The sequence below is a fragment of the Odontesthes bonariensis genome, chromosome 10 (genome assembly GCF_027942865.1).
Source record: "Odontesthes bonariensis isolate fOdoBon6 chromosome 10, fOdoBon6.hap1, whole genome shotgun sequence".
NCBI lineage: Eukaryota > Metazoa > Chordata > Actinopteri > Atheriniformes > Atherinopsidae > Odontesthes > Odontesthes bonariensis.
In genome coordinates, this window is record NC_134515.1 from 26,389,588 (window position 1) to 26,416,164 (window position 26,577).

General features: G+C 41.4%; 4 protein-coding genes across 6 annotated transcripts; 2 read left to right on the forward strand and 2 right to left on the reverse strand.

Moving 5' to 3' along the window:
* Positions 1–208: 208 nt before the first annotated feature.
* On the reverse strand, positions 209–1,896 carry LOC142389813 (interferon-induced protein 44-like). The gene is made up of 5 exons (XM_075474939.1): positions 1,689–1,896; positions 1,445–1,597; positions 1,172–1,343; positions 942–1,042; positions 209–853 (listed from the first exon to the last, which is right to left on the reverse strand). Exons 1-5 carry the CDS (start codon positions 1,884–1,886, stop codon positions 659–661), a joined length of 819 nt encoding a protein of 272 aa, XP_075331054.1. The 5' UTR covers positions 1,887–1,896; the 3' UTR covers positions 209–658.
* Positions 1,897–3,792: 1,896 nt separating this feature from the next.
* LOC142389812 (polypeptide N-acetylgalactosaminyltransferase 6-like) lies at positions 3,793–11,381 on the forward strand. 3 transcript variants are annotated; one of them, XM_075474935.1, is made up of 11 exons: positions 3,799–4,015; positions 4,529–4,856; positions 4,985–5,157; positions 6,442–6,591; positions 6,825–7,059; positions 7,399–7,516; positions 7,614–7,814; positions 7,896–8,027; positions 8,192–8,293; positions 10,018–10,164; positions 10,352–11,381. In XM_075474935.1, the coding sequence occupies exons 1-11, from the start codon at positions 3,907–3,909 to the stop codon at positions 10,463–10,465; spliced, it is 1,809 nt and encodes a 602-aa protein (XP_075331050.1). In that variant the 5' UTR covers positions 3,799–3,906; the 3' UTR covers positions 10,466–11,381. The 3 variants fall into 3 exon arrangements, with proteins under 3 accessions (XP_075331053.1, XP_075331050.1, XP_075331051.1); XM_075474936.1 differs by having other exon boundaries at positions 3,933–4,015; positions 4,395–4,856; XM_075474938.1 differs by lacking the exons at positions 7,896–8,027; positions 8,192–8,293 and having other exon boundaries at positions 3,793–4,015.
* A 653-nt stretch (positions 11,382–12,034) lies between these two features.
* LOC142389814 (glucose-6-phosphate 1-dehydrogenase) lies at positions 12,035–20,946 on the forward strand. The gene is made up of 13 exons (XM_075474940.1): positions 12,035–12,197; positions 14,388–14,509; positions 16,226–16,263; positions 16,370–16,478; positions 16,603–16,820; positions 17,191–17,349; positions 17,683–17,808; positions 18,314–18,407; positions 18,541–18,727; positions 18,833–19,068; positions 19,399–19,475; positions 19,640–19,732; positions 19,824–20,946. Exons 2-13 carry the CDS (start codon positions 14,393–14,395, stop codon positions 19,912–19,914), a joined length of 1,545 nt encoding a protein of 514 aa, XP_075331055.1. The 5' UTR covers positions 12,035–12,197; positions 14,388–14,392; the 3' UTR covers positions 19,915–20,946.
* Positions 20,947–21,095: 149 nt separating this feature from the next.
* LOC142389815 (glycerol-3-phosphate dehydrogenase [NAD(+)], cytoplasmic) lies at positions 21,096–25,548 on the reverse strand. The gene is made up of 8 exons (XM_075474941.1): positions 25,443–25,548; positions 24,620–24,797; positions 24,267–24,407; positions 23,960–24,098; positions 23,581–23,693; positions 22,927–23,163; positions 22,246–22,352; positions 21,096–22,154 (listed from the first exon to the last, which is right to left on the reverse strand). The coding sequence occupies exons 1-8, from the start codon at positions 25,484–25,486 to the stop codon at positions 22,058–22,060; spliced, it is 1,056 nt and encodes a 351-aa protein (XP_075331056.1). The 5' UTR covers positions 25,487–25,548; the 3' UTR covers positions 21,096–22,057.
* Between the last annotated feature and the right edge of the window lie 1,029 nt (positions 25,549–26,577).

The following is a 26,577-nucleotide window of genomic DNA, read 5'->3' on the forward strand; positions in this document are numbered from 1 at the left end:
CAACATGATTACGGTACACATAAGAAACTGATAGAAAAAAAATTACTTTCAGCAATAGGACCCATTAAACCAAGGGGGAAAGTACCCGATGTAATATCACAACAATTTGAATATTCCCTTATCTAATCATAAAGCAAATCTAGTTACAAAAACCTTGTAAAAAGTACAAAAAGCTTTTTTACTGCTTTACACAGCAGCATGTGCCAGAAGGTAGAGCTAAACAAGGTTTAATGTCATACCAAAATGTGTTAAAGATTACAGTTCAGAATAAAACCTTGTGGTCTTTTAAGAAGAGAGAAACCAGTGTTACATTCTCAGATGTACGCTGTTATTTGCTGTGTACAAAGTTCAAAGGGACTAAGGGACAGAGTCGTATCATCATTTTGATGTGACGTTTCGTGGGTTGCGAGGCATAAGGACACGGATGCAGACTTCAAAAACAAGACTTGATTTATTTTTCAAACAGAGAACAAGGTTAACATAAAACGCGGCTGAGCCAGATGACGTGACGTGACCAGAACTAAGAAAACTAAGGCATGAAATAAACTAAAACATGATAAACACAAAACTAAGAACTCATAACAAGGGGAAAACCCCATGGACATGACATTTGAGGGATACAGTCATTCATCAGCTGCATCTCCTGCACAAATGATCATCATTCTTTCATTTCAACGCTGTTCAGTCGGTCACTGAGCTCATCGAAGTAGTTATCAGCAAAGCGAAGCATCTGAATGACGGCGGTGAGCAGCAGGATGTCGCAGTTCACGTCCAACTCCAACTCCTCGCTGTAGTTCCTTACTGGAACAACGCAGGACAACGGCACACCGAGCTGCATACTGGCCTCTTGCAACTGGATCACACAAAGCACAGTACAAAAAGTTTCAAACAAACGACTTAAAAGTCTAATCTGCAAGTATTTTCTGTTTTAAAATGCTCACCATGTCTGTTATGTAGCCACTCGCATAGATTTTGGTCACATCCTCTTTCACCAAAGGGCAGGCTTTGTCTACTTTGGTAAGCAGAACCAGCAGAGGAATACCTAGAAAACAAGCAGAGAGAGGTTTTCCAAAATGAAAATAATTTGTCGTGGTTTAGATTAGCTTTTAAAAATGGAAAACCGTCCGTGTTTAAAATTACAATCACCGGAGCAGGACTCGGTTCTACTGACCCTTCAAGTTGACCTTTCTGCGGATAGCATCCAGCTTCTCCTCCAGCTTTGCAGGCATGATGGAGATCTTGCAGGCATCAATAACATAAGCCACACAGTGGGTCTTGTCTCTGAGACCTGGGGACTTGCGATAGCCATGAACCTCTGAATGCAGAGGAGCGGAGGGGTTGAACTGAGTCCATGTTTCAGGAAAAACAACAGAGCAGTTTGAGTGAGCCACAGCCAAATCCATGTTTCAGTTCATAGAATGCAGAATGTTATTAAATGCTGTACCTGGTAGCAGTTGGGCAGGTGACCTTCGAGGATGCTGCTGATGTCATCTATATCCAGCCCCGCCCCTTTGCCTTCCTCCAGCCCCATGGTATCGCACAAGATGATTGGCAGAGGCTTCCCTTCTCGCCCAGCCTTCAGAGAGTAGGTGCGAAACTGTTGGGCAGAAAGAGATGGAGTAGTAGAGCAAAAGAGATGCTGGGGCAGTATTTTCATTTCCACATCGAACGCTGGAAACAGAAGCAACTGAGAGGATGGCACAGATCTGTGTGGTGAGGCTGGTGGTGGAGCTGCCTGATATGGCCTGGCTGGTGACGTGGCCTCTGAATACTGAGTTGATGGAGTTAAAGAAGCTGGACTTTCCAGCTCCAACTGGTCCAATGAGTAAAACCCGGGCCTGGGACACAGAACTGACTGTGGGTTTGTAAGTTTTAATGCTCTCCATCAGCTCGGTCCTCTTTCTGTACAAAGACATGATGAAATTTAAAGGAGACATACTAAAAAATACTTTACATATAAATATAGATAGTTACTTTATTGATCCAAGAGGGAAATTATTTACCAGTGTAGCTGTACGTTAAAGGGGAACTGCGGTATTTTCAACATTAAGCCTCTTTTCTGAGTCGTCTGCAATGTTTTAGAACCCCCCTCACCGCTTTTGATATTTACTGCTGTCTCCGGTATTTGCCTAATTTGGATTCTTCTCAACCTGCTTCAGAATGGCAAGTACGGTGCATGTCCTAAAAGGTCCGTAAAAGCTCCATAAACGTCCGTTTTCAAAATCATCAACTCACCGGAGTGGTTACTGGTGTGCACTGGTAATCCATATCAAATTTCGTTGCGAAAAGTTGCTTCTGTCGTGTTTTATTATACATTTTGTACTCGATGTTTGTTGATATTACTCCGCCACCGCTAAGAAAATAGTTCGAGCATGAACGAGCTGCCAAATGCTTTGCCTTTGTGTGTGCTTTTCTATGTCTGAACACTATAGTGTGTCAGCTTTCGCTGGTGTGCCTGCCATAAGCAGTATCCTGGTTGATTCTGTTGATACACAGTTTGGACGAGTGTGATATATGAATAGGACATACTGCAACGATTTTCCAACCCTATTTCATAATAGGAATAAGGCAGCCTTACAAATGTTTTAAATTAAAAATGTTAGTTTTTATCTCAGGAAGATATGCTCAAAAGTATTATTTATATGTAGCATATATATTATAGTTGAGACAGGAGCAATATAATACTTGAAAAGTGTTATAATTGGCTTTGTTCTTAGACATTATGTATTCATATTCTGTATTTTTCAAAATAATCTATATTCCTATTTTGTGCTTTTCCACTCTGCTCATTCATACTGTATGTCCTTGAATGGTCCAAGACTTTAACATAGCATAGATAGACTAAATAACTGGGTCAGATGAAGCTTCTCTGTCTTGTCAGATAGGTCTGTTACATTAGATACACGCCTAAAACAACCCTCACACACACAGCTGTTTATCACATCCAAAGAACATGACGAGGATGGTGGTTGGCCTGCTTGGCCACTGATAACTGGCCAATTATACTGGGTCACATGTAAGTACAGCATCTGTTAGATAAATGTGAAGAAGATAAATAGGAACTATTATGTCGGGGCTCAGACTGAAGGATTTCCTGCGAGAGCTCAGATTTTACTCCGAGTCCAGCGCTGCCATACTTTACCTGTGATCAATAATAAATACTTTGCTTGATTTAAGATTTCTCAGGCTTGTTCTTGGGCTTCCAATGACAGAATCGGCTAACAAAAGTAATGATAAAAACACATGGAGATTATGTATAAAGATGGGCTGAATCATTTAAAACAAACAAACAAACAAACAAAAAAAACACCTGATATAACATCTTCCAACTAATTAGGCAAAGTGGCAACCTGTCAGTAAAATGATTCGGTCTAAAAAGTGGTTCCCAGTGAGTCCTTTAGAAGTACAGAGGAGGAGGGTTTCACTTCTCTGTGAGAGAGTGATTGCTTTGGGAAGTCATAAACAGGACCAAAAACCAGTGGCTCTTAGGCTCCTGCTGCATTATGAACGTATTATAATTCTGAAGTGAAAATCAGCATAATTTTCACAATGTATATATATTTTTATCATATGTGTTAATTATCCGCATCTAGTCTCTGCCATCTCGTTCCTAACTCATGAAATTGTCAAGGTCACAAATGTGTTCGCTGTGTGGTTTTACCTGTGTAGCACCCATCCCAGGTTACACAATGGCAAGGAAATGTGCTCTATATATTCCATCATAAAATTGCGATTGCGCACAGAAAAGGAATGCATATAGACAGTTAAATGTGAGTTTGAAAAACAAAACAAAACCGAAACCAGAAGAAAAAAAGAGATTCAAGAACTGGTGTTGCGACAGGCAAACCACAACTGTCTACTTAGTCAGAAGTTTTCAACCGGTCTGGGCAGTCAGTCCTCTGCCTTATGTTGTTGGATGGACACCAGCCAACAAGTCAGGGGACCTGGGCAGGTTACAGGAGAGGGAAGGAGAACGCAGGCAGAGGAACTTCAGAACATCCTCCAGCAAACAATAGTAAGTACGGATTTATCTGAAAAGACTCTTCTTTGTCCTGTAGCTTTGACACACTTAAAAAAATAAAAAGATCCCTGCTAGAGGTAGTTGTTAAATATTAACGAGGCATTTTTTGGTATGTTCTTATAACTGAGGTAAGACTTCAAGAACATTGCATTATAGAGTTACAACTGTCATATGGATCACTGGGCTTTAAACTGACTCTAAAATAGAGAAGATTCGTGTATGCTAATGAATTAATAATGCAAAGAAATGGTATCCTTATGAGTATTATATGTAGGTGTTTGTGCCACGACGAAATAAGGCTAATATTTCATTATATGTATTATTTCTTTTTATGATCTCCCTATTTAAAGCGTTTCTGTGCTTTTTCCTCCAGCTTTGTTTTAGGTTGGCACCTCCCTGTGAACATAATGCGTTTTTTTTGCTGCCGATTCACACGTCCATTAATGTTTGCAGTCCTCTGCTTTCTGAGTGTGCTTTTTATTGTATGCTACAATATCAACAACACAGCCACGCCACTATCATCACTCCTCCCTGCGGGAAGTGTAGTGAGACTTGGAGGACCCATCCCTGAGCATGCGGGCCCATTTCCTGATCTCTCAGGTCCCAGCTGTCCTCCTGGATTTTACAGTGAAGAGGAGCTCAAGCCTTTCCTCAAGAGGCCTCTCCAAGATCCCAGGACACCGGGCGCAAATGGCAAACCATTTGTGTCACATCTGATGACTTCTGAAGAACACAAAGAGAAATCACGTGGGTTTGACAAAAACCAGTTCAACCAGTTTGCCAGTGATCGCATCTCCCTGCATCGTGACCTGGGTAAAGACACGCGGCATCCAGAGTGAGTAACCCCTCTGCTCGTTATGATCTCAGCATAGCGTCAGACATCCCTGACCCTCACACAAAATCAACAGGATGTGTTCGTCTTACAAAGCCGGTACCTGTTAACTTTCAGTTTGGCTCTGACAGCTGCTTGGAGCAGAAATTTTGGCGCTGTCCTGGTCTCCCAACCACCAGTGTGATTATTGTGTTCCACAACGAGGCCTGGTCCACTCTGCTCAGGACGGTCTACAGCATCCTACACACAGCTCCTGCCACACTGCTCACAGAGATCTTACTCGTGGATGATGCAAGCACGGATGGTGAGTGTGTTTACTGTGCTGCACAACAATGCTCATCTGATTCTATTCTATAGTCCAATCCCTGCAACACATACATATCTACATCTTTTTCCTTGCATATATAGCGCAGTACATATATCAATGGTTAGAAATGTAATCCCATATTTTACAGGAGAAAAAGTAGCAGAATGTAGCACAAACGTTTCTTACATTTTGGAATGATATGCAAAAGATTAGAAAAGTACTCACTGATTCAACATCACAAGTGATTTGTTATACAACAAATCCCATTTCTAGGAAAGTTGGAATTTTACAAAGAAATGCAAATGAAAACTTGAACATGTAATGGATTGTTTTTGTTCAAGCCTTTATTTAACAGACACGAGTATAAATGAAATTCTTTCACGCTTCGGTTCTACAGTTGTGTGCTCAGCCTTGTGCTGTACACTTTGTACATTCATAAATGCAGTGCATACCCAGACATGAGGAGAACATTTTTTTTAGGGGGAAAAAAAATCAACAGTTTTCAGTGTGGTGCATAGAGAGCTAAATCTTAGGGGAAGATCGTTGGGTTTAGAAGACAGGGAGCAAATATTCACAGCCCTGTCAGCATCTGTGGAGCTTGGGTTAAAAGGGTTAACAATTTTAGGTTCCCGGGAATCGATATTATGAAGATCCTGTCATGGTCATCTCACATTTTGGTTATGAAATGTGAATATTGAAAGAAAACTTTAGGCGGCTACACCCCTGCGTCAGGTTCTTGTAAAGTTCAACAGAGGAACGTGAGGTTAGGCCCAAGAACAGGATGGGTCTGCAGCGAGCGATTAAAACTGCTTCGAACCTCATCAGCACCCGTCTCTTCTTGAATGTAAAGTACAGAAAAGTCCATTTTTTTCTACAAGGTTCTGTCAGACTTTACAGAGCAAAAAAGCTAAAAGTTTGGGAGATCTTAACCAGGTGTTTTCCCTCGTGAGGTGGTGGAGACCAAATGCAGAGAAAAAAAAAGGAAAGGGAGTGCTGGGCTTCAATTTGTCAAGCTTCGGATTAACTTTAACAAAGGTAACCACATCAATTTAGTCTTGATTGAATATTTCCTCTCCCTTTAGGAGGCAGAAAAATCAGTCACCTCATGTTTAACGAATGTAAAGTGTCTTTTCTGTAGGATCCTGAATATCTCAGATAAATGTCATGGCTTAAGAACTGTGTTGTTGCTGCTTTCCACAGGCACAGAAACTCTCTGAAAGAACTGATTCTTTGCCGTTCAGAGTTCCCCTCACCCGTCATGTACACTTGTTCTGTTTTCAGATTATCTGAAGACTCCTCTCGATGAATATGTGAAGCAGCTGCAGGTAGTGCGTGTTTTACGTCAACGGGAGAGGAAAGGCTTGATTACAGCCAGGCTGATGGGGGCGCAGGCTGCACGAGGGGAGGTCCTCACCTTCCTGGATTCCCACTGTAAGTAGTTCATCATGGCATCATGTGCTTGCTATCCTTTTCTGTAGAATCTATAAGATTGTTTTGAATAACTCGTCTGTAGATCACAACAATGATCTACAGATGCGCGTTTTTCTGTAGGTTCAAAATAGAAAATAAAAGCAAGAGAGTCTGGCTATTTGAAAGAAAACTTTTTGGCTACGCCTAAACAGTAAAACCTATTCTAAACTGTTCCCCTTTAAATTCCCACATAGGCGAATGCTTCCCTGGATGGCTGGAACCTCTGGTAGCTCGAATTGCAGAGCAACCTACAGCTGTCGTGAGCCCAAAAATCACCACGATAGATCGCAATGACCTAAAGTTCCGCAGACCAAACCCTAAATCGCAATATAACAGCCGAGGAAACTTTGACTGGAGGCTCCGTTTTGGATGGGAGGCTGTCCCAGAAGAGGAGAACAAGCGCAGAAAGAATGAGACCTATCCCATCAGGTAGATCCGAGTAAAAAAAAACACACATGATAAGGACTTGTAACGCTCTACAATTTTCATTCTTCTTTTTAGTTACAATCTTTTTTACATTTTTTTTTTTTAGAACACTCAGTGTGCATCTAATGTCATCTGTTTTTTTTTTTTAATCTGGCAGAAATTACAATTGCTCAATATAGGTGAACTATTTTACAAGAATTTAGGGAATATTTAGGGCTCTATGAATATTTTCCCTTATCTAAGTCCTGGCAAGAAAGTAAAGAAGAATTTTGGAAATTCCCCAAAATCTTAAATCACATCAAATCGTCATAGTGAGTGACTGATTTAAGTCATATTTCACAGAACTCCTACTTTTGCTGGTGGCCTGTTCTCTGTTTCTAAATCCTACTTTGAGCATATTGGGACTTATGATGACCAGATGGAGTTCTGGGGAGGGGAGAATTTGGAAATGTCCTTCAGGGTAAGAAATAGTCTTTGAATAATTGTCTTTGAAACAAGTTTCATGAATGGCTTCCAGCTTCAGCTTTACTTTGGGCTGTGTGTTTTCCGCACCGCAGGTATGGCTGTGCGGAGGTCTTTTGGAAATCATTCCATGTTCTGTTGTCGGGCACATTTTCCGTAAAAAGAGCCCCCACACCTTTCCAAATGGCAGTGCTGTCATCCTTCGCAACCTGGTCCGCTTGGCTGAGGTCTGGATGGATGACTACAAATGGGTCTTCTATCGTTCTAACAGAATGGCTGCTACTTTTTCTAAAACGGTTAGGACAAATATCTTCACGATCCAGATAGTCATTTCACATCTGTGTTGAATTGCTTTAATTGTGTCATTATTCTCTCAGAATTCATTTGGAGATGTTTCAGAACGTCACAAACTCAGGGATAGATTAAAGTGCAAAAACTTCTCTTGGTACCTGAATAATATTTACCCAGAAGCTTATATCCCTGACATCAGGCCTCCCATGTACGGGAAGGTAAACTTTTTTTTACATTTTTATTTGCTTGTTTCATCTCTAAATAATCTCACTTGAGTGTGTGAATATTTGTACGAGTCATTAGTTAAAGAAAAAAAAAAAGACAACATAACCTCGACTGTTTTTTGTTTTCTTGACACTTTTTGTTGACGGATGACTTAAAGCTAGAAAACACTGGTTGGAGATGCCGACTGCATGTGGGGAAGACAAGAAAGAAGTGGAAGCCTGGTCAGAAGTTCAAATGTACCAAAATAGATAAAGCACAGGTATTACATCTATTGCTTGAGCACTGCTTCTTACTGTGGAGTCGAAAACAATTATCATCCATCTCCTCATTTCTTAATTCCATGTCATTCCATCTTATCCCACCCACATTGATAGGAACTGCCTTTTCAATGGGCATTTTAAACTCTTCATTTAGAGTTTTCTCTCTCTTTATCTTTTTTTTCCATAGAAATCAATACATAAGAGGCAATGCACTGATGACACTGTTAAAGGGATAGCTCTTTTGACATGAAGCTGTATGAGATCCCATATTAGCAATATCATTTATGAACATTTTCTTACCCCCTGCTGCGTACTGTGAGCCGAGTTCCAGCCTCGTTTTGGCGTTGACGAAGGTAGTCCGGCTAGTTGGCTGGGGCCACAAAAATAAGGCGCTTTGCTTCTCAAAACAATATGCGTTCAAAAGAGTAATACATTTGCATCACAAAATCGTTCATCCAGAAAAAGTCAGACCTCACAATCGCTTGGTGCTATTTTCTCTCCCTTCGTATCACTGCAATGCTGTGTAGACCGTGCAGACCGAATTGCAGACCGAGCAGTCCCCTGCTTCCGAGCAAATGAAAATGAAAATGATAAATGATATTGCTAATATGGGATGTCATACAGCTTAATGTCAAAAGAGGCGAACTATCCCTTTAACATGTTACACATTATATTGATTGGCCTTCTTATTTCAGGCTCATCACGTGAGCACACAACAGACTGCAGCCTGTAATTCAGCAGACACTTTATTTGCATTTCGTCTGCGTAGATGTACGTTAGTTACATTTATCAGCCTGCAACTCTTGATATTCAACAAACCTTTTACATGAGAAAGAGTAAAAATGACATGTTGCAACATTTACATAAGAAATGTGAACCAGTCTGTCCCTTCTCACTTTACGACCCAAACCCAAGCGTAAACCTATGAAATCAACTCTTAACTCCACCCAAAATCACTGCAGATTAGTTCAAACATTTGATTTTGAACACCCACCCGTTTGGCCCCCTGCGGCCAGGTGTACTAATAACCACTGCCCCTCACTGGCAAACTGATCCCCCTCATTTAGCATCGAGGGGGATCAGGGGACTCAGAACAGCTTCTGCTTATTCAAATAGGCCCTAAATCATACCAAATGCTCCAAAAACAAGGGTGCGTACCGTTAGCTGAAGATCCTCCACTACAATAGAAAAATCCCTTTATGTGTAGTACTAGCATGGTTGTGGTTATCGTAGCTAACATTACCATCTGTTTGCTCTTAGTACTCACGTATAACAGATTTAGACAGAGTGGTGTTACTGATAAAGTTACTTATTTTCTGTATCTATTCTCAGAATAATTCAAATCATTATAAAAATCTATACTAAGACTGTTAACAGATAAAAGCCATTTTCCAACCGCTGCATTGTTCTGCTAAGATTCTGCAATTATAAGAACCATGCTGCCGCAGAAAATCCTTTTGCACATATCAAGAACCATGTTTGTGCTATGATTCAGATTCAGATGTACAATATGATTCAGAAATTTACATTCTGGGGTTATGTGAGACCTGTATTACCTTGTTGATGAGGGTATAATTTGGAACAGAAGACTCAGCTTCTTGGAGGTTACTCTGTTGAATAAGCATGTTAACATACAGTTCAGTTTGAAGGGTGTAGTTTGTAGTAATACGGTTGTACGTTATTTTCTCAATTTATATATATATATTGTTTTTGTGATTTCTAGTATTTTGAGTACACATCCCAGCAAGAGGTACGGCTAAGTGTTGGCATTGAGTTTTGTTTACATGCGACCCCTGGAAGAGGGGTGACTCTTGATCTGTGTGGAGTGAGGGGAAAAGCTGCAAAAGAGCAAGTTTGGATCTTCACACAGGTACGATACCTTTGTTCCACATCATCTCACACTTTGTAGCAACTCGTGTTACAACAGTGTCTCTGAAGTTGCACAAGGAAGTAGTGAGATTTCCATTTCCTCAATCCTTTCACTCTAGATCTAATCGTTATCCTGTGAAACATGCCAGAGGTTTTTTCTTTTTTACTATTTATGATCTTGTTTGCAGACAAACCAACTGATGAACCCATCATCCCGCAAGTGTTTGGATGTAGCAGGAGGCAACGTGATTTCGACCAGCTGCAACTCCACAAGAGGGAGGCAAAGTTGGGTCTTCATTTGAGACTGTATGGATCGGTGCATGTGGGCTCTCTTTCTTACAGAGCTCACATGGTGTTAGACACACTGAAATAGTCATGGGTTCCTCTGTGAGGTCCTGGTGTGGTGAAATGATGCAGAGAAGGTATGAATCCAATCCTTGTTCCGTTCAAAGAGACCTTTTGAAGCTTGTCTACATTAGAGAAGCCCAGAGGGTATTATCCAAAGTTACAAAATTCTCTTTTTCTCTGTCTGTGCAGCATGGCTCAAACAGGACAAAGTGTCTTTGTAAGCACAAAGAGGTCATTTTGGAAATACCCTCTTGCTTTGATTCATTCTGGCTGCTCTCATTGGCTTCAGCTGAGCTTTAGGAATCATTTAGTACGGAACAAGGGCTGTGACACTCCTCTCTTCAGTATGTAGTTGCACAAGGAAACCCGATAACGGCCGGTGTGAAGAAAGGGAAGTTTTTTTATCATCTTTAAAAAAAAGTTCCCACAACAAAACAAATCCAACATTGAGCTGATTTAGAATTGTCAATGTAGTTTATTCCACTGAGCGAAAGTTCTTCATTGTTTTACAAAAAAACATAAAGGGACATCAGTGAGCCATGTTGTTGCACTAAGTGACATGTTCCTTTATTATCATGAATATGACCACTATGTATTGAATCTCCCTGCTGTGGTACCAATAAAGGTTTAACTTATCTTACACTGGATTCCAACTGAATCCTATAGGGAATCCTGCTTGATGAGTAATTTACGAATGAATATAAAGTGAATTCAAATGCTCTCGTGTAGCCTTGATAATGAATCAAACGTATTCAAAGAATAAATCATCTGACATCAGCAAATCTGGGAAATGGTCAAGCTTTTTCAAAGTAGATTTATGGCAGAGCTGATGAATTAGCTTACAGTTGTTTTTTTTTTTGTCAAAATGACCTCTCTGTCACTATATGAACAAGTGATGTTCGTAACAAGTATCTAATAAAAATAATGAAAATCAGTCATAATGACCGTATTATAAAAAGCATATTAATTCTCACCACTTTTCAGCACACTGCAAAGGGGATTTTCAAATAAAACAATTTTATTATTTTAAATTAGCATGTGATGAATATATGTCAAATTTAAGCACATCCTTAAAAATGTATGTATAAAATGTTTTAGTTTTTTTGTAAAATAAACATTGTAATTTAAGGAAGGTTTTTTGAAAATAAAGCTAATATAGTATAGTATGTGTGTGTGTGCGTGTTTCCTTCTTATAGTGATGCCGTAAGGTAAACCAGTTTACACTGTTTTGTTTGGCAGATGGAAAAAAGAGGGCTTAGCGGGACATAGGAGCAGAAGTAGGATTTTCGTGAACGTATTGTCTCAACGCTTAGGCAAGTAGCAATTATAGTTTGGATAAGTAAAGGTTATGTCCTCTGAAGTGTGTTAAATAGCAGTAAGCGTGTGCACTTGTGTGTGGGGTGTTTTGAAGGCGGGGTCTGCACATATAAGCACCGCCCATCTATTGAGTCAGTGACGTCAGAGGATTCTACAGTGATGGGATCTCGAGCGAGCGCTGGTGAGTTTCTCTCAAACCAATAAAATCTCTCAATTCTGCTTTGTCACTTCAACAGGGAAGTGGGCAGAACACACAAATACGAACCGCCAGGCTTGGCTGTTGTTGCAGGAAGTTTTCTTACGGGCTGCGTCTTCTCTCCGAGTTTGCTCAGGGTTTAACTGGCAGGTTGTCATCTCCTTAACGGACCTGTGAGTAGCCAGAGTATTCGGTCTCCTTGTGTTACTTTTCTTTATTCATTTTTTAATTTTTTTTTATTTTTCCTCCCTGGGTGTGTGTTAGCTAGGTGTAAGCTAAGAGGTGTTTGCTAGCTGTAAAACAGCAGTTTGGTTTGTTTTCTGTCAAGTCATGCCGCAGTATCTGTGAGACAAGAGGCTAATGACAGGGCGAGGATAAAAACTCTGTTGCCCAGTTCAATATTAGCATAATCTGGGCTCCTCCGGCATGGGTGTTTGTTGCTAGAGGTCCATTTAATAATCACTCCCGTGCAACAAGACGTAATTTAGTGGTATGCTGACATGCTGACCGAACGCATCCTGCTTTACCACGGTGTTGTGCAGGGTGAGGTTTAGCCCTCTAAATACGGGATTTGGGGATTTGACTAATATCATTATGGTTTGTTGTGTGCGTTGACGCTATTTCGGGGCGCGGCAGAGATCATATAACACAAATCCACGTGCAATGTGTGGATGCAATCTGTTATATACTGATATCTGATGTCTAAAATTTCAGCGTTTAAAAAAAAAAAATAAAAAAAAAAATAAATAAATGAAGGCGTCGGTGGTGAAATTGCTAACCAAACCAGTAGTTCCTGGATGGGTTCAATTGAAATGAGTTAAAAGGGGAATCTAACTTTGTTCTATCTGCCAGATGTGCTGCTCGACATATTTAAATGTAAATTCAGGAGGAATTAAACGATTTGTGCCAATGGTTTATCCACATTTGGCCTTTTTTACTAATAACAAAGTGCGTATTCCGGCTGTTATAATGCACAGCGTGACACAACAGTTTCTCACAAAACGCTGCCTTGTTTACATATATTTTTTTTATCATCCGTTTCTTATTGCTTCAAGGATTCCATTGGTTTGGGCTTCTATTTGGTTGCTGCAAAGTCTCATGTTTGGGTCTGGAATTAAGATCTACTACTCTCATTACTGCCGTGGTTAATTGGCTTCACTTATTAAATGTCTCTAAACCTCCATGTCTGTTTGTTTTCTTTTTCCAGAGCCTCAGGAGACATTTTCAAGGGTCTTGCTTTGTCTAAATGCCAATGATAATCTGTTTATAAGGGTTGAAGTCAAGGTTGTGTTTTAGATTCCTTAAAGTTCCCCTTGTTTGGTTTGCATGCTGTATTTAAACCTGTTTTATAAAGTTGTCACCTGGAACGTTCATTGATTTTAACATATCTCGTGCCAGGAGAGTACTGCAAACGGCCTTACCCAACAACTGCTACAAAGAACCGAGGGTCAGACAGTCCTGTAAACACTTTATTTACTTAAAAAAAAAAAAAAAAAATTTTTAAGTGCATTTGCAAAACCCATGAGACGGCTTAGTGAAAGCGGTCCACACAAGGGCTTTGCCGTTCTGCAGAAGAACAAAGCAGCGGGAAGCAGCAGGAAGCCGCTTGAATCAAGCCTTCAGAGAGAAGAAGATTAGGAGATATCAGTCTTAACATGTATTTGTTTTCATTAAATTGCTGGTAGAAGTCCCCTATGGTTTTTAGTGCGCCGCATGGTTTATGGCAAGCAGAATTGGACTGATATCCATAGCTGCTTATGAAAAAAGGAAAAACGTATTGCCAACTCTACGGCGTGTAACAGTTTATACAGTTTCTGTGCAAAGGTTCGTAATCCGTAATACAGCAGCATCGAGTAGGCACCTTGACTGTCCTTACAGCGATGGTCCTAAAGAGCAGTTTTCAGCCACGGGAAGAAGAAGTCCTCTTGCAATAGATGGTGTGACCCCACAGACCTGATGTCGACATCACAGACTCAACCGGTGATTGCGTGAAAGAACAGAAGCGTTTGAGAAAGTTTGAATAGCTGAAGATGATTTGTGTCCTGTCCTTCAAAATGACTTGACTCTGTTAAGGCCTTTGGGGGAAAAAAATAAATAAAAAGAAAAGGGGGCTGTTTTAAATGGGTTCAAATATACAAGAAATACTTTGGGTGTGTTCTCAATCATCCTATCCTTTACTTTTAGAGGTTAAAACTTTTTGCACGTTACCGCACAGACCGTAGATTTTTCTAAACGCCGTTTATACTTCTTCATTGTATGTTGTAGACGTGACAAATGCATTCATCAGGCCAATATTTCTTTCGTCTGAAACGGTCATTGTTTAAAGTGGGTTTTCTGTTTGTCTTTTTTTTTTTTTTTTGAAGAGAAAATGAGCAACATTCCCCTCTCCCGCTCTGAGGTGTTTGGGGAGCTGAGGAAGGAGCTGCATGAAGATGAAGAGTTCCGTCAGTCCGACGTTCACGTCTTCATCATCATGGGAGCGTCGGTGAGCTATCAGTGATGGGAGCGTGTCGTTTTTTTTCTCTTTGTCTTGCTGTTCTTATTGTTTTTGGCACACGAAGAGTAAAGGGGTAGTTGGGTGAGGATGTTTGGCTGTTATTTTACAGAAAGTGTGTTGAAATGGCAAAAAGGAAATTAATTGCAACAATTACGCAGAATGTGATTTTAAGTAAATGTTGAAACTGATTTCAACCAACTTCTGCAAACAAGCACCTCAGTATACTTTCAAAAGTCTCAACGTGAGACGGTAAAAACCTCAAGATTCCTCTTTTAATTATCCTTTTACTCCTGTTTAGGACACTTTTTAAGAAAAAGTGATTTACTTTATAATTTTTCCTTTTCTTTTCTTTACCAACACTGAGCTGTAATGTTGATTTTCCCCATAAACGTTTCGCTGTTTGTTGCCTGAACACTTACCAAACTTTATTCAATTTACTACTGGAATATAAAATAAAAGCTGTACATGTGAAGTAAGATGCATCCGAAAGAATCTGAAAAAATGTTTTCCTGCGTACATTTCCTCATACTTAAAGGAACTAAATCCTTTCTGGGATTATAAAACCATTCATTTCCTCCTTTCTTTCCTTCTTGAATTGCGTTTCAAGTCATCTTCCTGATATACTTTCTTCCTCTTTGCAAGAGCTCAGTCTAACGTGTCTCAATCCTCTTCAGCTGCTTCTATTATTTAAAGAAGAAATAACCAAACCCAGTCAATCCACTCGTCACAAAAAAAACATTTTCACCTTGATATCCATTATTTCCATTACCACTGAAATCTTTTGTGAGACTGGTTTCTTTTAATTTGATTTAATTGAGTACCTCCACAGCGGTTCACTGGCTGTGAGCGTCTCTCTTTTATGCTGCTTGCTCTTTGTAGAAGAGAGTCACGCTGTGGCCTGTTTTTTGCAGTGTCACCGTCTGTCAGCATTTTTCTTTCAGTTCAATCTGCTGGCAGATCAAGGCTGAGGCTGGGCTGTTGTGCTTGTTTTATGTGTGGATGTGCTGAAAACTGATGAGGCTGTCATGATCTATCACATACTTATTGTATCATATTATTGTAATTCAACTACATGGTTATGTGCCAACTGTGGCTGAGGTTGCTGGGTAGTTTTAAGAAAAAAAAAAAAAAAGCTAAAACTACAACTACCAGGTGTGTTTGACTCCAGCTGTACATTGTTAGGGGAAACATTTTTTTTTGATCAAGTTGGCTTTTGATGTTGTGTTATATGGCATAATTCACACTTTTAATGGATGCCTGAAGTCATCCCTGATTCCTCAGAGTCTCCTGTCAGATTTCATGACCTGGTATTCCAGGCCTTTGTGGAGCAGACTTTTCTTTTGCTTGTGAAACACATAATATTGCAGTTTACTCGACTAGCAGGTTCTTCAAGATGATCTCAGGAGGCAGTTGGGCAGTCTTTTGTGTCTCGTTGGTCGACATTTGTTTCCAGTGGGATTACTGAGGTTGCGCAATTCTTTAATAAGCCAAAGCTGCCTACTTACCTGTCGCAATATGGTGTTTCAGGTAATGCTTTAGCATCTTAAGTGTTGAATGCAATGGAACGTGAGTGCCTTTCTGATAGAGGTCAGCGGCTTACAAACACAAAGACTCTTAAACAAAGCGTCCACACCTAATGACCGTTTACAGATAATGTACTTTCAAGGTGGTGTCGTATTAATGAATATGTATTTGGACCTGCAGGGGGATCTGGCGAAGAAAAAGATCTACCCAACTCTTTGGTGAGTGACTCTCACTATGATGGCCAAGCCTGTTGAGAGATGCCTCTTTAATCTGGAACCTCAGAGGTTGGACATAATGCACTGACGTTCCTCTGTTTTCTCCCAGGTGGCTGTTCAGAGACGGCCTCCTCCCCGAGCAGACACATTTTGTGGGCTTTGCTCGCTCTGACTTGACGGTTGATGCCATCCGCACTGCTTGCATGCCATACCTGAAGGTAACATTGGACCTTCCGAGTCCCTTTTTAAATTCTCCAGTGGCTTATATTCCTTTTTTTTTTTTCCTTAAGCCTTTTCAGTAACACTCAGTACTTGCTTAAATGGTTGCACCCTCTGGCCCAGGTGATGGACACAGAAGCAGAGCGACTGTCCGCCTTCTTCAGCCGGAACACGTACATCAGCGGGAAATACGCAGATGAGGGTTCCTTCTCCAAACTCGATACGCACATCCAGTCTATTCCCGGAGGAATGGAGGCGAACCGTCTCTTCTACCTGGCACTGCCACCTACGGTCTACCATGATGTTACCAAGAACGTCAAGGACCACTGCATGAGCACAAAGTCAGTACAAACTTCCCCCCTAACTGTAGATGCGTCACACTGACTGTTTTTCTCCTTTGTCCAAATGGCCGTAAACACCATGGGTGTTAACCTTGGCAGGCGGCAGCATGTCTTTCACTCCAGGGACGTCTCTGGATGGAACCATGTACAGCCATAAATTATTCCTAAGAGTAAAAACCATTGTTACTCTTATATAACTTTATTTATTATCATTCATTTCTCTTTGAATGTGCATCTAGTCAGTCCTCAGCAGCTGCTGTTATCAGTTTGAGTGGAAACCCGAGGGAAGAGCCGAGCGACCGGAGTGCGACCGCCTGGTCAGTGAATGAGAGTTTGCGTTCATGTTCGTCTTCGTGTGTGTGTTGTTTAGGGGCTGGAACAGGGTGATCGTGGAGAAGCCTTTTGGACGTGATCTTCAGAGCTCCGAGGAGCTGTCCGCTCACCTCTCGTCCCTCTTCACCGAGGAGCAGATCTACCGTATAGATCACTATTTGGGCAAAGAAATGGTGCAGAACCTGATGGTGCTCAGGTAGGAAAACATCTAGTTTTTTCACTTTCCATTGATTTGATAACAATGCTTTGTAAAGTGACTGATAATGAAACAGATACTCATATAATGCCTTTAACATAAATAAAGTTAGCTTTACTACATTTATGTTTTTTCCCATTACAATCACATTGCACAATATTTCCAGGAACTGTGATGTCCAGTTGATGCAGACGCAATAACCGGCTGTTGATTTAGTGGGATTTGAATTACGCGACACTTCATCTTCAGCTGGCTCGTTGTTTATGCATGCTGTCACGAACGGCTGTCCTGTTGTGCTGCTGTGTGGGAACAATTATGTGTTGCTCACTGCAGGTTCGGAAACCGAATCTTTGGGCCGATCTGGAACAGAGACAACGTAGCCTGCGTCGTCCTCACCTTTAAAGAGCCGTTTGGCACTCAGGGACGAGGAGGCTACTTTGATGATTTTGGCATCATCCGGTGAGTAGAAAAACCTTAATGTATCCCAGTGAAAACGCAAGCTACTTTTTTTTTTTTTTTTTTTTTTTTTTTTTTTTTTTTTTTTTTTTTTTGCTCTTAGGGGTAAGTTTGGCTGCAGTAAAAGCTTGCGCCAGTGTATAAAAAGTACAAATAGGCAAGAAATAACAACAGAAACTTTACACCCCATTTTAAGTGAAATCTTCTTTAGCTTTTTAATAGTTTTGCCATCAATATAAAACCCTACAGGAGACATTCCTGTATGTGAGGGTTGGTGCATCCAGAGATTGAAGTTGTGTTAACCCAAACTGCCATAGAATTTGTAATTGTTGACAACTGGGAGGCAAAAACAAGACACGTTAAAGTGTGTTTTGGATATAAATTGACTGGCTTTAACATTAAACCAGTGCTGACTCACAAGCGACTCCCGATTTGAACAAACTCGATCCCAGCCGTCACGGTGTCCTCGTCTTTTGTGTGACCACCTGTCTCCCTTTGTTGTGATCAGAGATGTCATGCAGAACCACTTGCTCCAGATGCTCTGCTTGGTTGCCATGGAGAAACCAGCTTCCACCAGCTCTGACGATGTTAGGGATGAAAAGGTACAGGATTGTCTCCCAGGAACCAAATGCTTTCTAGCTCCAGCGCGACTGATTCGGAGACATTTGGAGGCATGGGTTTCTGTGTGAGAAGATGAAGCATGTCCGCTCTGCTGTCCCATTTTCCTTCTCGCAGGTGAAGGTGCTGAAGTGTATTACTCCAGTGTCCATGTCAGAAGTGGTGCTGGGTCAGTATGTGGGGGATCCAGAGGGGGAGGGAGATGCCAAACTGGGCTACCTCGATGACACAACGGTACCTAAAGGATCAACTCAGGCCACTTTCGCCACAGCTGTGCTTTATGTGCACAATGAACGCTGGGATGGTAAACACGCCCACATCTATTTTTTTTTTTTTTTTTTAAAAGACTATTGTTTTTTTTGTTTTTTTTCCCCCTGCTCCTCCTTCATACATTGAAAATATTCCTTAGGTGTTCCTTTCATCCTTCGCTGTGGGAAAGCTCTGAATGAGAGAAAAGCTGAAGTGCGGCTGCAGTTCACGGATGTCCCAGGAGACATTTTTGGAAAACAGTGTCGAAGGAATGAACTGGTGGTGCGCGTGCAGCCCAACGAGGCCGTCTACGCCAAGATGATGAGCAAGAAGCCCGGCGTTTACTTCAGCCCTGAAGAAACGGAGCTGGACCTCACCTACAAGAGCAGATACAAGGCAGGCTCAAGTTGATTTATTTATTTTATCCATCTCACTCTTAATCATTGTCAAGTTAAAAACACTGCTTGCCAGTTTAAAAAAAATAAATAAATAAAAAAAAAAAAAAAAAAAAAAAACTGCAACAACTAAAAGTGTAGTAAAAAAGCAAACTACAGCTGCAACTAAAGATTAACCTGCCCATCATTTTCTTATAATTAGTATAAGTTGACTTGTAAAACTTCTAACCGGGTTAGGTGCATTTAGGAATGCTGCTACTTGCATAGATCCCGACACATAAAAGCTGCATTTACGTCTTTCTAATTCCGAACAAATTGTTCTTGTTTTCAGGATGTGAAGCTTCCAGACGCTTACGAGCGTCTCATCCTGGATGTTTTCTGTGGGAGTCAGATGCATTTCGTACGCAGGTCAGTTGTCTCATTTTACAGCCTGTTGAATTGGTTTATGTTGCAAGAGTGTCCCACTAGATGGCGCCATGGAGCTTATTTAGTCTGCTTCAGCGTGCCAGAAGCTTGACCTGCAGAAACCTCATGTTCTGTTATGCCTGACCTTGAATTATTGATATCTGCAGTGATGAACTGAGGGAAGCGTGGAGGATCTTCACCCCTCTCCTTCACCACATAGACAAGGAGAAGCCGAAGCCTATTCCTTACAGATACGGAAGGTAGGGAATGTTTACATTCTGTGCTCAACTGGAGGACACATTTTTATACCAAATGTTGATTCTACCCGTTATCTTTTTTTTTCTTCTTTAGCCGTGGCCCCACAGAAGCAGACGACCTCGTACAGAGAGTTGGATTCCGCTACGAAGGCACTTACAAATGGGTCAACCCTCACAGACTTTGAATTGGGATTAGATGAGGGAGCAGAGGTAGAGTAGGAGGGGTTTCGGCAGGGTAAGCGAGCTATTGCGTTCCAAAACTGGAGTGTCTTTGAGAAAGAGGATGTTTACACCACGTGGGTGCATTGAGGAGAAAAAAAGGAAAGCAGCTGTCCAAACATGATCATCTCAGGTATTAGCAGTTATTCTTTGGAGCCTGCTCAACGAGCATTGAAATGAGGATTTTAAATTCGTATCATGTGCACTTACCCCCCCCCTTTTTTTTTTTTTTTTCTTTCCCCTTTTTACATTCACCACAACTTTTAAAGTCTTAACTGATGGTGGGACCAAGTTAATTTCAGAGGAGAAATGAAAAGAGGATGTTTTTGTGGAAAGAATAATCGTGTGAACTGGCTCCATGTCCCTCTTTCTCCAAAAAGTAGGTTTAAAAAAAAAACAACCCAAAACAATGTGGTAAATGGAACAACAGCAAATGACCAAACCAGCTGGGTCATGTTCACGTAATGCAGACACAAGGAACAGGAACGAGTGCCCCCCAGCTGATAACCTCTGATTGTAATATCGTTACTCTTTCATTCCATTGATTAGTAACATATATAGGAATTGCTGTTTTGTTTTTTTTACAACTTGCATTCTCTTTTTTTTTTTTTTTTGCCTACCCTGCTTGGGACCAAGGACATCGGAGTCGTTGAAGATGAGTGCTGTAGCTCACCAAAGATGATGCAAGCAGTGTCTCTTTGAAGCATTCATCCTGCAATAGTCTTAAGCGTTCCTCCTGGACAAGGAAAACGAGCTGTGTCCTGTTTATTACCCTCCCTCTGAGCTTCATTCCATTTTTTTTTTTTCCATTCCATTTTTCCACATTTACGTTAGTTAACATTTCTATTTTAAAATCTCCATACAGCAGCCGTTTCTGCTACAGGTCAACATTGAATGTCTGTGATGGCGAACTGAATGCTGCTGTCCAACGCGCACTCGTGTAAAGCGTGCGGCGCTTTATTACAACTTTGTAATAAACTAGTTTTTGCTTCTGTTAATGTTTCGTGTCTGGTTGTTTCTCGATTGTTCTTCAAAGTACAACACCCTTGGAGTACCGGTGGGAAAAAGGCCCCAAAAAATAATTAGAATTTCAGTTTTTACTGTTGGGCCATTTTTAATGCAACACAGAAAACGAGCCCGAGCGAGATTTGAGACCAGAATGAATTTATTCAGACAAAAAGGAGATCATTTTCAACACACATTGGCTCTGAGAAACAAATCTGTGAGGCATGATCACAGTACATAGATGGTGTAGTTGGACAAATACTATGAAAGGAGAATTCTGGTTCCACCAACTGCAGTCTCTGCAGACTTTCTTTTTTCATTTTTGTATTTGTTCTCGAGTGTCAAATTAAACACAGAAACGAGCTGCCTTGAATGGCCATTTTGTTAACTCTTATTTTAGACAACGCTAAGGTTCAGTCATTCTTTGGAAAGCTGCTGGGGTGGGCTGCCACCAGGCACCCCCATATGTGGCATGTTGTGCCACTCTGTTCAAGTTAAAATATACAAGAATTTCAGTTGCCAAAACTTGGCAACCATGCAGTTTAAGGCACATTAGCTTAGTTTAAAAACAGTTGCTGTGCGTTTGACAGGATTCAGTTTACAGTACAGAGAGGAAATGTCTAAAGGATGGAGAACATTCCATACCAAGACAAAGTGAGGACTAACTTGTGATGGATTTACTGGACGGCAACGTTATAAATCTCTCCTGAAGGCTGGCAGTAGCTGAGTGGATTACGTGCTGCCATAGAAAATGAATGGCAGCTGGGGATTATTTTTAAGCTTTGATATCCGGTGAAACACAATTCTGTATTAGTGTTGCAATTTAAAATCCGACACCATGCATTCTGTTTGAGTCAGAATAGGAATAAAAGGATGCTTCTCATGCAAAAGAACTATCTAACCCCCAAGTTTCAGTATTACAACATGAAAATGAGAGAAAACACTTAAAACTGAACTGGAGCTGAGCAAGATCAACATGGATTCTCTACGTTGCAAGACCACTTTGGAGTGACGCGTCATCCTCCATCCAAATGTCACATAAAACAGAACAGTGGTCACGTCCCCCGTTTTAAAAAGGCACTCTCAGTTTTTCTTTGTTTGTTTTCACATGTGCTCTGGGTGGTTCTGCAAACAGGTGATGAACTCTGTGACTGGATGGCCCTGGTAGCAGATCTGATACACTGCGTTGAACAGCGGAAACCTGGAGAAGGAGGAGGTGTTAATGCTTGATGAGGTCCTCTCGAGCTACTGCTAATGGGAACAGTGATGCTCCGGTGTGCCGCTCCACTTACTTGTCAATCAGGTCTTTGTGCTTGAGGATGAGATAAACCTCAGCCGCCGTTGCCGGTCCCTGCAGCTTCTGACCGTTCAGCATCTCTTTCTCCAGATCCTCGATGGACTGATGAGAGACACACAGTGGGGTTACATGGCACTGAAAGGATCAGATAATTGGCTAAATTACAATAAGAATGAGTCGAGCAAAGTCTAATTCACCAGGTGCTTCATCCGTCTACAAGCACGTTTATTTTGACTTTCAAAGGAGTTATCTCGGGGGTCTTAATCCGATCGCGAGTAACTCGATTCGATCCAATTTCTTGTCAGATTAAGGTGTGTACATGCACTTAATAACTCTATCTTATTGTAATTTAGCCAATTATCTGATCCTTTCAGTGCCATGTAACCCCACTGACAGAATGTGACGTGCAGAGGATTGAAGTTGGGGGGGGGGGGGGGGGACGGACGGACGGACGGACGGACTGTGTTGACGACCTGTTAAAAACCTTAGTTTGTCCAAAACAGGGAGCCATTATAGGACAAAATGGGAGAAATGTCACCTTGCGTGGTGGTACCAGTCGGTACTGTGGCAGCAGTGTTTTGGACCAACTGAAGGAGGTTCAATAAGCAAAAAAAAAAAAAGTCTAAATCTAAAGGGGAAAAAAAACTGCCAACAGAACAAACAACACTGTTCTCACCTTTCCCGTCTTCACAAAAGCTTCGGCTACTTTGCGGTTGCGGCCGCCGTAGCAGGTTGTGATGAGGTCAGCGACGCCGCAGCTCTCCAGGAAGGTCGCGGAGGACACGGGGCCGGAGGTGCAGAAAATGCGGGCGAAGGCGATCATTTCCATCAGGCCCAGCCTGATCACGGCTGCCTTCGTGTTGTCTCCAAACCCCAGGCCGTCGCAGAAACCTGCCCCCACCGCGACGATGTTCTACAGGACGCACAGAGGAGGAGCGTGAGCCAACGCTGCAGACATTAAACTAATTCAACCCACCAATGAACGAAGGAATTTCACCTTTCTCATTAAATTTGGAGCGTTAATCACATCCCTTTATCCCTCTGAGCCTTTTAGAGATTATAACCTCAGTCTGACTGAAATTGGTTTCTCCTTCATTTTCATCCACCTACACCGTGGTTATGTGTGTAGATGGGGAGCTTAGTTAGTTCATGAAGAATCTGACCAGAATCGTGCTATTAGAAGGCCTGCAACTATTTATTTATTGACAAATAAATTAATTAGTGATTTCTTGCTAAACCTGCATACCCCATATATAAGAAACTGGAAAAGGTTTGAATAAATCATTAAGATTTTGGAAGATTGCTTGCGTTTTTGACTTTAGGAGCTCACCTTCAGAGCGCCACAGATTTCCACCACGTCGTACTCCTCCACTACAGTTACTCTGAAATTGCTGGTCTGCATGAGCTCCTTCAGGAGAGCCCCGTGGTTTTTATTCTTGCAGCCTGCAAGCAGAAAAAAAATCTCATGTTTAAACATGGGAAGGAGCTCTGATCCAGTAACCTAACTAATATTAATCCCGTCAAAAGAGGCATGTTTCTGTTTTACTATTATGTGCTGACAGTAAATCCTGAGAGGAATGCAGATATACGAAGAAAGGAAATGTCAACCCAAAGATTAAGCTTTCACCCCAACATCAAGCTGGACCTGGGATTATAACCTGCTCATTTGGTTCTTGTGGAAACGACAGTCTTCGTCACTGCAGACTCACCGATGGTGGTCTCGCAAAACTTCTCATCGGCAACCTCGTTGGCAATGTTGGCCCCCATCAGCACGCTCATCGTGATGCCAAGCTTCTCCTGGATCACATCAGAGATGAGTTTGAGTCCGTCGGGCCCCTCGTCCACTCCCTTTAGGAAGAAAAAAAAAAAAAAAAAAAACAGTACAAGCTGGCTTTTGGCTCAGGGACCACACTGCAAAGCAATACTTCTGACTGCCGCTTTCGGCAGAATACGGACTGAGATAAAACCTTCATATCTGAATGGAACAGTTCTTCTTATCAAAGAGCAAAGTCTAACCTTGATGAGAGACATTCCCAGCGCATCACTCTTAATCTTGCCCTTCACAGTGTCGCACACTCTGCCGACAAACTGATGTGGGATCACAAACAACAAAATGTCTGCATCGTTGGTCGCGTCTACCAGGTCTGGCACGGCCAGCTGAGAAGGGGAGGAAGGTGAGGATGATGTGTTATGAGAGGAAATGTACATTAAAGCCTAATGCAGCCCATTGAAGAGAAATGTGATATACACTAACATGCTTTTAACAGCAAATATGTAAAAAGCATCTATAAAGCAGCAGAAAGCTTTAGGAGCCAAAATAACCAGTAGAGGCAGCATACAAGAGAAAAGTTCCACCTGCAGCTTCTTACCACATTAGCTGGTAGCTTGTGTCCAGCAAGATATTTCACGTTCTCATGGGTGGTGTTGATTATTTCAGTGAGTTTGCGCCCGTTCACCATCTCCTCAAACACCCACATTTTTACTGTGTTGTCAAAATTTGGATTCCGAGCAGCATTGGTACCCACAATCTTGGCGATGGCGGAGCCCCTGTGGTGTGAATAGCTCCAGTTTAGTGTCTAATTTGCACGTCAAATTCAAAGCGGCCAGACGCATCGCTTATAGATCTTCGAGTCCTTTATTGCTGTTCACCGACCGGCACGTGCGCGCACAGATGTGAGCCTTCTTGCCAACAAGAGCTACTATCTTAATTATATGTCAAATGGAATAATGAAATGCATTCTATTTGGTTGAGAAACAGAATGTGCAAGCCGAATTTCCAGGATAGTTTTAAGCATCTGTTTTTATCCTGGAATGACGTTTTTATCTCGCTGGAATTTCGACACAGTCATCAATAATCTCCAGTAATTCAGAACGGAATACTGCTAGTGAAAGTGAGCATGTTCTACACACATTGTGGCTAACTTCAAGGGCACAAAACACAGAAAAAGCGTATGTGTGGTCTGTTCACTGAACATGCGGCCAGTTTATTAGCATGTGATTACAACCAGTCTGTGCTCCTGCTAACTAAACGTTCCACAGCTGCATGGAATGGTGGAGCAGATCAAACTTCACTATGTTACTATGGAGAGTGTTGCTAGTTAACGGTCCGCGTAGCAACGTGGCAACACCGAGCATGCAGCATGTAACCTGACACAGCCTGACAGTTCATCACATTAACATTAATCAACTTGCCAGTTTCCTGAGCCCACGATGCAGACTTTCTTCGGAGCTGCCATTGCGAGGATGTGAAACGCAGAGTGGAGATGAAGCTGCACTGACTGCAGTTGTGTTACGTAACAATTCTCTGATTTTATTGGCCTGTCCTGTGGGGGAGACACCGGACCCGCCCACTCCGCCAAAGTCTGGTCACTCATTTATGGAGCAAAGGTTAGCAGGTGGAAGGTACCGGGGACAAAGATCTGCAGGTGAATTGTTTTTTATGATATTTAAACAATCAGTTTACACCAATTAAGTTGTTCTCACTGAATTTATTTCGCAGACGTGGCTAATACACAGATTGATAGCGGCAGGGTGTGATTTTTAATAGCTTGACTATGATCAACCTGATTGCTACCTGATTACCTGATTATGGCTACCTGATTGAAATGGTCAACATTAAATTATGTGTTAACACATCTAGTTTAAAGAGCCCACATGATCGTACAAAGCCCAATCTATTGGTTGATAGTTTTTTTCCTAATGCAATAGATTTACATACTTTAATGGTTTTTTAAAAAAACAAAAAAACAACAACACATTTCTCATTATGTGTAAATTATTGAGCGTTGCTTGTTCCCTGACATGAAATGCCACGTTTTAGCTACTGTCCCATGAGGACAAAGCGTTGAGTGCGACACCAATGCTTCAGTAGTTTTATCATCATTCTGTGGGCTCCTGTCCCTTGCCCTGTCATTTGAATTAATAAAAAGCAAGACTATTCCATAAAAGTCCACTTTAGAGCAGGGGCACCTGAACGGACCCTGGCCTGCACACAGAGATCACAGGATGAGCATCAACAGTCCCTGTGCTGCATGTCATGTCATGGCTTACTTAGTATACATTAGGATACATTCAGACACACTCATCTTTAATCGGCACCTCAGCAGCCATGAAGTCCCTCCACACAATGTGAGTCACACAAATGGAAAAAAAACAGAAACACCCCCCTCCAGAAAAATTAGTTGTAAACCAGTTAATTTAATATTATTTCTGAATCCCTTGAAGTTGAGCTAAAAAAACCCAATTACTTTTGATTTCTAAGAAATAGTTTTATGCTTTATTTTTAGTTTTTGTGACATCAATGCAGGACTTTAACATATATTTGAGT

What these genes read in the sequence shown, in the direction of transcription:
- LOC142389813 (XM_075474939.1), bottom strand. Translation starts at nt 1,886, where the DNA reads ATGGAGAGCATTAAAACTTACAAACCCACAGTCAGTTCTGTGTCCCAG. An exon ending in AGATCTGTGCCATCCTCTCA is followed by an intron (nt 1,598 to 1,688) that starts GTTGCTTCTGTT and finishes TCTGCCCAACAG; the next exon opens with TTTCGCACCTACTCTCTGAA. An exon ending in CAGAAAGGTCAACTTGAAGG is followed by an intron (nt 1,043 to 1,171) that starts GTCAGTAGAACC and finishes CTTGTTTTCTAG; the next exon opens with GTATTCCTCTGCTGGTTCTG.
- LOC142389812 (XM_075474935.1), top strand. Translation starts at nt 3,907, where the DNA reads ATGTTGTTGGATGGACACCAGCCAACAAGTCAGGGGACCTGGGCAGGT. An exon ending in AAAGACACGCGGCATCCAGA is followed by an intron (nt 4,857 to 4,984) that starts GTGAGTAACCCC and finishes TGGCTCTGACAG; the next exon opens with CTGCTTGGAGCAGAAATTTT. An exon ending in CACCTTCCTGGATTCCCACT is followed by an intron (nt 6,592 to 6,824) that starts GTAAGTAGTTCA and finishes ATTCCCACATAG; the next exon opens with GCGAATGCTTCCCTGGATGG.
- LOC142389814 (XM_075474940.1), top strand. Translation starts at nt 14,393, where the DNA reads ATGAGCAACATTCCCCTCTCCCGCTCTGAGGTGTTTGGGGAGCTGAGG. An exon ending in ACGATGTTAGGGATGAAAAG is followed by an intron (nt 18,408 to 18,540) that starts GTACAGGATTGT and finishes TCCTTCTCGCAG; the next exon opens with GTGAAGGTGCTGAAGTGTAT. An exon ending in CAGATGCATTTCGTACGCAG is followed by an intron (nt 19,476 to 19,639) that starts GTCAGTTGTCTC and finishes TGATATCTGCAG; the next exon opens with TGATGAACTGAGGGAAGCGT.
- LOC142389815 (XM_075474941.1), bottom strand. Translation starts at nt 25,486, where the DNA reads ATGGCAGCTCCGAAGAAAGTCTGCATCGTGGGCTCAGGAAACTG. An exon ending in ACAAGCTACCAGCTAATGTG is followed by an intron (nt 24,408 to 24,619) that starts GTAAGAAGCTGC and finishes TCCCCTTCTCAG; the next exon opens with CTGGCCGTGCCAGACCTGGT. An exon ending in CTTTTGTGAAGACGGGAAAG is followed by an intron (nt 22,353 to 22,926) that starts GTGAGAACAGTG and finishes GTCTCTCATCAG; the next exon opens with TCCATCGAGGATCTGGAGAA.